This window comes from Sinocyclocheilus rhinocerous, unplaced genomic scaffold (genome assembly GCF_001515625.1).
Source record: "Sinocyclocheilus rhinocerous isolate Xijiao unplaced genomic scaffold, SAMN03320098_v1.1 scaffold153, whole genome shotgun sequence".
NCBI classification, from domain to species: Eukaryota; Metazoa; Chordata; class Actinopteri; order Cypriniformes; family Cyprinidae; genus Sinocyclocheilus; species Sinocyclocheilus rhinocerous.
In genome coordinates this window covers 2,187,860-2,196,271 of record NW_015660878.1, presented here as the reverse complement: position 1 = coordinate 2,196,271, position 8,412 = coordinate 2,187,860, and the positions used below count along the sequence as shown (strand labels likewise).

Below are 8,412 nucleotides of genomic sequence, written 5' to 3'. Positions count from 1 at the left end.
AAAAAAAATGGGGGGGGGGGGGTATGTGCTTAATTTTTGAAATGAAAGAAAATCAATTAGTATTGTACTTTCCTTTGATTTTTGTAAGAAATAAAAAATATGACATTCATATTTTTGCATCATTACAATTATGACAATTACATTTATTTGTAAATATTATGACACATTTATATTTTTTCATAGTAATTCTATTATGTATTAAATAATTCCCTCAAGTCAAATTACTATATTATATATACATTTTTATATTATTAAAAAATTTATTATATTTAATTTATTACTATAGAATATTATTTTTGCATTACAGTAAAGAGAAATGGGGGTGGGGGAAGGTGAAATGAGACCTGTAATGTTTTCATGAGGTTCAATTCAACGTGTGTAAATAAGTTAAAAAAGACTTACTTCCTTGTGGTCCATAAAACTTCACTACAAATTCATTGAGTCCACTCAGGATTGTGACTTCATGTTTACTCTCGATGCTAATAGAGACTGTTAAGGCAAATTCAAGAGCTTTGATACTGACTGTAAGCAATTTACAAAAGCAAAGACAAGCAATAAAATTCACAATTTATAGAAAATACTTTAGGGGAAAAAGTTGAATGAAGTTAAATGAGGGTCAAATAAGACAGACCCATTCAAATCAAAATGACAATTAACCTCAAGTTAAGGACAGATACAAGTGGGAGAATGCACCAAAATGACCTTTCAACCCACAAAAAGAGCAGATTCGAGATTCTCACTTGGCCTTTATTCTTTGACCATCAATAATTATCAAGAGGTTCAGCTCCGGAGATCGGATGGCAAAAACCCAATCCGTGGGTCTGACCCACAGCTCTCCGACTGATGCACACAGGACATCAGGGCAACTCAATACGACACTTCCATCATTAGCTATGGTTGTCAGGCAGTCACTTCTCATATTGCTGGCGCAGAGAGCAACAGTCAGACCCTCACTGAGCAAGACAATACATGCTCACCACCACACCAAGTCCATGACGGAGACCCGACGCTCTCAAAGACTCACACAGTCTGCCATCTCGGCTTGAACACAACATGCATCCAAAACGCAGTTCTCAAGCAGACTTTGTCATGGTTTGTGTTTTAATTGAATGAGTTACCGATGCTCTGATGCTATCGTGTGTGTGTCATGTGTCAGCTGTTGTGTAGGCTGCACTGTGACTCAAACCGTACATTCACGCTGCCCAGACCGGCTCATGAAGGCAAACATGTTTACGGTCTGTTGAAACTGTGATGTGTCCCGTGACTCGTGTGAGAGTTAACCAGTTGAGTGCTTGTCTCAAGGGTGCCTGTATCAACTGATGATTCTGGCCTCTACTGGGAAACAGAGCTGTCAATTTCAAGTGGTCGCCTTTAAACATCTGCTGCAGGACCTGCAGACTGCAGGGCTCCCGGGAGAGGTGTGGAAGCCGCTCTCTGTCAGATTATCGTTCATTGTGGCTTTTTGACGCCAGAGTCTCAAGTTGCATGAACTGAATGACTATAATTATACAGAGATTTATCTCCAAAAATCTGACGTTGTGGAGCCAATGAATTGTATACCTTTTGTGGTATACAATTCATTGGCTCCACAATGTCAGGTTTTGTCAGGTTGAAGAATCATTTTCAAAATTTAATCATTTATATATATATATATATATATCACTATTTTTACTCACGCTTATGCCATTTCAAACACACATTTTATTTCTTCTGCGGAAGATTAAAAATTACCATCGACTTCCACTGTATGTACAGAAAAACAAAAATACACCGATACATTTTTCAAAATATCTTCTTTTATGTTCCACAGAATAAAGAAGGTCAAACAGGTTTGGAATAACATGAGGGTGAGTAAATAATGACAGAACTGAATTTTTTGAGTGAACAAAGTCTAAAATTTTTGTTAAATGTAACAATAAAATGATAAACTATTTTAAATACACCCTTAAAAACAAAATAATACTTAAAATTCATTGATTTGTTCCTATATTCCAAAGACTTTATTTTTTCTACTATATCTACTATAAATTTAAAACAGGAGTAAAACGTTTTAAGTAAAAAAAATAAAAAAAAGCTATTTACATTGAATTTATGGTTTGACATTGAATTTAAACACTGAATTTAGGGTTTGATAACATTTTTTACCATTAACTAAATTTTACACATTGAATTAATTTTTTCTATTTATTATTTTAAATGGGTATTTATTTGTGAAATTGTGTATTTTTTTTATTTTATTATTTTTATATTTAATTTTTCATTTCAATTAATAAACTGATAATTCATTCCTTGATTTTTTTTATTCCCACTAGTCCTCGACAGTGATACAAGGGAGCCAGATTGAGAGAGGTTGAGTGTGACAGAGAGGGATAGTGTTTTCTTTTTCAAGACACCAGCTGGCTTCTTCGTCAGTTGTAGCTCTAAGAGGCTGTGGTCACCAAGGTGTTAAACATCAAGGGTTTATTTTAGGCTGTGAAGCATCTGCAAAAGCTGAGAGAATAGTGGAAGCACCCAGTAAGTGTGTGTTTCTGCACAATGCTTTCATGCTTTTACATTCACTAATCTAAATCTGAACAACATACTTACATACAAGCATCATTAGCTGCTTATCCTCAACCAACACAGAGACTCGGAACAAACGTGATCCTGATGATCGGACTGATGACTCATGCATAATAAACACAGCTTTTTTTTTTTTTTTTTAAACACATGAGATCAGATTCCATTCAGGTAGGAATGTTGCTGTCTGGCAGCACGTACAGGTTGCTCTCGACGAGACTCGTGAGATAAAGAAAGGGGTGAGTGTGTGTGTGTGTGTGTGTGTGTGGAGCTTCAGCAGACCTGTTAAAGAATCTGTGCCCATTGCTGTGATCATGAGACCTCCAGTGGAGAAGCAACACGCTGAGCTGTCTGGCTGTGCCCAATGACACGTGGGACTACTTTTCGCCTGTATATTAAGCCTCTTTTGGAAAGACACAAAAGCAATTGCTCATGCATGTACAGACACACACACACACACACACTCAGAAAAGCAGAAGCCTGGAGGCTGCAGGGGTTTTTCTCCATTTCTCATGCCTTTGAGGCAGTTTTGATGCCTGCTGTTTTCCTTTATCCTAAAGACTACACAGGAAGAGACAGATTCATACTGAAAATACAGGTCCTATTCCTCTCCACCGTTATCAGCACTGTACATTAAAACCTCTATTGATTTGATAATTCAATTTTCCTTCAATTCTTCATCTGAACTGCAAGACACGTGTTTCTCCTCTGAGGCATCGGTGACACAGATTTAAAATAGATCATTATTAACTGTCCAGAAATCCTGTACGCATTAAAGAAATGGTTCTGTCATTATCTATTCATCCTCAAGTCACCCCAATAATATAAGATGTTTTTTCCAGCGTGGAACACAAAAGGAGATATTTAGTAGATTGTTTAAGCTGCCCTTTTCCTTAAAACAAAACAGGGTGGCAATTTTGACTCCATAAATGTGGAAGAAAAAAGTGGTCCATAGGACTCAGAAGTTATAATACAAGTCTTTGAAGCAGCTTTGAGTCAGAAAGACACAATTTGAGTCATTATTTACTAGAAATTTCAACCTTAAACCTTCAGAAGACTTAAATCCGAGCAAACAAGATACTACAAAAAGACTACTTTTATGGTGACTTTTTGGTATTTTTGAAGCTAGATTGTTTTGAAAAGAGCAGTGTTAACATTCTTCAAAACATCTCCTTTTGCAATTCACTGAAGCAAGAAAGTCATAGCGTTAATTAAAACTATTAAAAGTCATTTTTAGTATTTTGAATAAATCTGAAATAAAATAAAATCTAAATATTAGATGAAACACTTAAAAAAAACTTGGCAACTAACTAAAATTTTGTTTGTCTAAGAAGTAAAATTAAAGGAAAAAAAGGAATTAAAGCTAAATATAACAAAAAAAAAATAACTACAGCACATAGCAAAATTACTAACACAAATTAAAATTAAACTGAAAACTAAAAATTAAGAATCAAAATAAATGTATCAATTTTAATTTACTCAAGTCTAAGTTTTGTCTACTCAACTACTCCTATAGTTCTTATAAAGCGAAACCACACTGTACTATTTATTTATCACAGCAGTGGTGTATCCCTTCCCCAAACATGCAGCCAAGAGAAATGCTGCGTTTTCTTTGACGGCACCTCTGATATTGTTCAGCGCACATAACCTTTAGCGAAATTCTTGTAAACAAGGGTTTAACTCCGGCCCAAGGCTCAATCCGGCTGCTGACAAAGCAACCCAAATGTGTTCTCTTCTCACAAGATGCTGTCTTCTTGACACCCACCTGTTTTCACCCATCTCAACACTCCCCCCCCTTATGTATTATAAGTTATACATAATTACATGCAACTAACCCTAAACCAATCACAAATCATAAACCTAACCATATAATAAGTACGTTAATTAATATTACTCAGAACTTAACTGTATAATTACATTGTAACAAGGACACTTTAGTGTAACCAAAAATGCATTTTGGTTACACAATCCCAATTAATCACTAAAAAAAGCTGCTTCTTTTTTTTTAGATTTGAAATCTATCAAAGTTATTACACTATTGTATGTACAGAATCAAATAGTCATCTTTGGCCATTTATCATGTCTCACTGTTTTTATTTAATAAATTTTTTTTGCTTTCATTTAAAAAAAATATTTTTTATCTATTTTTATATCATAGAATAGTAATGACACAGCCAATCATAAAAAAACAGTTTTAGTATTTTAAAGCTGCTACAAATAATGCACTAATTTGACTCAAATGTGAGGGGTGACAAAAAAAGAAGCAAAAAAAGAAAAAGAAAAAAAAGTTTTAAATTAAATGTAGTTTTAGTTAGTTTTTTAGTAAATGTACCTTGGTTTAGTTTCTGTTTTTCCCAGTAGGCCTAATGTCTTTTTTTCTTGTAGATCCATTTCGTGTGATTCTTGAGAATGAAAATTTGAACTAAAATCAGAACAAAATTGAAATACAGGTATGCAGACTGTGGAGTGTGTTCTCAGTCATTTAGAACCGGTTAAAAGTCGACGGCCACCGCGCTGAATCACAGCATGAGTCACAAGTTACAATTACAATTAAATCTGTCTCTTGCAAAAAAGACACAAACACAATAGCCAGGTTTACCCCCTCCCTGCAGGAGCAAATCCCTCCTGTTCATTCTGGATAGCCAAGGATGAAAACAGCGGGCAGACATCAACTGCCAAGGCACGGCGGCGTAGCAGCATGTTCTTTCCTGAGACGCATTCATTCATCATTACAGACAAACACAGAGAGGAGGGAATCGTGTTCTCTGACACCTAATGCTAACGGCTGGCCTTGGGGTGCAGGCAAACTATTTACCCACTGCCAACAGGGTGGAAAACACTGTCTGCTTGTTAGCGCCACATTATTTACAGATGATTAAAGACAATACATCGCTATTCTACTGCAGGCCAGTTGAGTTCATGTAAGAGCGTCTGAGTAAAAGCTTTGTGGTCAAAAATATTTATGTTTATGCCAAAGGGCGTGGACATTCTGTCCGAAGAGTTTCTATTTTGTAATCCAGACACCTCAGTCCACTAACAGTGTGAAGTCTGCTAATGTTGGTTAAAAAACAGCTGGAGCTTGTGGTGCACATCTACAAAACAGACAGGCCCTCACACAAGCTAAATGTGCTAACTATTTTTATTTAAACCTCATATTAAGGTATAATTGTGTGCCAAACTTATCACCTGGAATTTTCCAAGTGCATCCTTAATACCGAACAACAAGCCTGCACACAAATCTCCAACAATTTTTCAATGTATTTTCTAATAAGGAAACTTCTGCGAACGTGTAGGCAGCTAGCTAGCTAAATAACATTAGCTAACGGTAATTAGCTACTCTCCGTCCTGCTTGTCATGATTCCCAGCAACTTCTCTGGTGGATCTCATGGATTTTGACAGATAGATTGTAAAAATTTCGCAAGCAATACATTTTCCATTGGCAATAGTGTAGCAATGTCCAAAGCACACTAACTTTCTGTTGGTCAACACGGCAATTCACATGACTAGCTTTAGCTTAAATTGTTTTATGACTTTATGAATATGAAAAAATATATGAATTTATCTTTTGTTCTTGAGCGAAATACCAGACCATATGGATTCCTATTAAAATGACTGGATTTCGCCTGTGAAATTTCGCATACAGGCAAATGTGAATTTTATGGGTTCCCAGAAGCATATACTAACACTACCCAACATCAGAGTTCACTTATATTGACGTTAAAGAAAAATAAATCACTTATGGATAAAAACAAACAGATTTTTTAAATTCCAGAACTGTTGAACTCTAACAGAAGAATTACTTTTTGTGAAGAGGGAGGACCGTTTTTTCTCTCTTGCTGTCATGCTGTCACAAGCACAACATTTTACTCAAGTTGGGCAGATGAAAGACAGGACGTGTGGCAGTTTTTAGTCTGCACGATGCTAAGAGGAAGTACACGGGTTCACTGATGGAGAAACAGACAAGATGCACCTTGAGGTTTAAGATTCCATTCAACCATCTAGCGAATATGGGTCATGATTTGCATCAGGTGAAATAGGGTTAGAAAGGCAGACGTCAAACCTAACAGGAAGCCATCTATGGCCAATGCCAGTACCCCTAAAACAACTTCCTATCCTAGTGTAACCTCACACCCTTCCCCAGCTGCCTGGCTCAATGACTCTCTGTGTAAATCTGCTCTGCTCAGGACTGAAGTTATGCTGTGTGCAGCTTACCTCTGGAGTCACATGCATGAAAGTTCAAGGATTTTCCTCAAATCTGGTTAGATCTCAGAAAGAGATTGGGTGAATTAGTGAAAAGTGTGCATTATTACAGTGATCATTCCTGCGTAACAGCGAAAAACACACAAAAAAAACTGCATAAAAATCTCCCTTCCCTTGTCCTAACTCTCTCCATTAGGGCTCTATTTAATTCCCTAATTAACTAGCTCTCATTTGATCAGCAGGCACATGCACAGCTCTGAGACTGTCTTCATCTCTCCTGGACATCTGCTGCACTCCAGAATAAGGCTGGGCAATATATCAAAAATTCATTATATAGTTGGGATTTGGCTGGCGATATGAAAATAAGTAACATTTTGAATATGGCAATGATTTTAAGCATTAATGGCTCCTTGGCCACTATGTTTCTTAAAGACTGTGTCATTAGAACATTTTTTGCAGTCTTTCCTTGCAACTTAGTATGCAAGCTTTAATAGCAATTTAAAGTGATTAAAAGTAACAGTCATTTAAATGGCTGTTTGCCATTGTTATTTGCCACCATGCAATTAGAGCAAATATATACAACTATCTAATATGGATTATATATAAAAAAAAACATCTAGCTACATCACACAGCCCTACACCAGAACAGAAACACCACCCTGCTGTGACACGACATTTACTCTCTGTGTTACATTATACCACATTACAGCACATACTCAGCAACAAGTGCAAACACCTATATAGGCTATGTGGGACTGTTGTAGATGCATGCACTGTTCAGATCAACTCTAGATATGTCTGTTTGCATTATATCTCATAAAGGCAGTCATCTGTAGCCATCTTCACTAAAGAACTGTTGAATAAACATTATGAGACACTTGCATATTCCCTGCCAACGTGCAGCACATCACAAACATTATGCGCTGTGCCAGCATGTCCCATAAGTGTGCATTTGTTGATCTGAAAGCGAGCAGCAGCTGCCTGGTTATATATGTGTTTATGTGTGTGTGTATGAGAGCGGATGAGTGAGGAGGGTGGAAGATTTTTTTGTTTTTCTGTTTGCCCGTTGTGTTCGAGGCGGGACTTTTATTTTGACGGCGCTGAGAACGGCAGCGCACACAGTGTTCACATTTTCCTTGTTCGCTGTCGTCGTTAACAGTTCTGTCTAATACGGATAGAAATCTGTCTAATAATCAGAAAGAACTGTTAAACAAAGGAATTAAAATGTATACAAAAAAGTATTATAACGATTGCTTTCATATTATTAGTAATAGAAAGGCAAACATTATAATACTTTCTCGTTTTCTGTCAGCATTCAGCAAATACGCATTTATATCATTTCAACAAATCTTTGAATGACTATCACAAATCTCTGTTATAACACAATAAATATATGCATAATGAATCTTGCATAATGTCTACAATTCGTGTGTTAATGAGAGGATTTGTGAGCACGCACATTTCAGCACTGCATCAACGCTGCAAACACGCGTTATAGCCTAAATAGAAACTCTGCATACGCTTGCACCTGTTAATCGTTTAGATTTTATATTAGTTCATGTTATATTTTATATTAGTTCATATAGATCAATAACAATTTATTTGTTTTAGATATTTTATGTTTAGATATTTCTATTTTGCGGGAGTCCCGTG

At 36.2% G+C, this 8,412-nt stretch overlaps 1 protein-coding gene across 1 annotated transcript in view; it reads right to left on the bottom strand.

Moving 5' to 3' along the window:
• The window catches only part of LOC107725612 (ubiquitin-conjugating enzyme E2 H), a 28,248-nt gene that overhangs the window by 9,125 nt on the left and 10,711 nt on the right, over nt 1–8,412 (bottom strand). Inside the window, exon 2 of the mRNA XM_016534938.1 lies at nt 403–479. Coding sequence (XP_016390424.1) covers nt 403–479 — 77 coding nt within the window. The remainder of the gene's footprint in view (nt 1–402; nt 480–8,412) is intronic.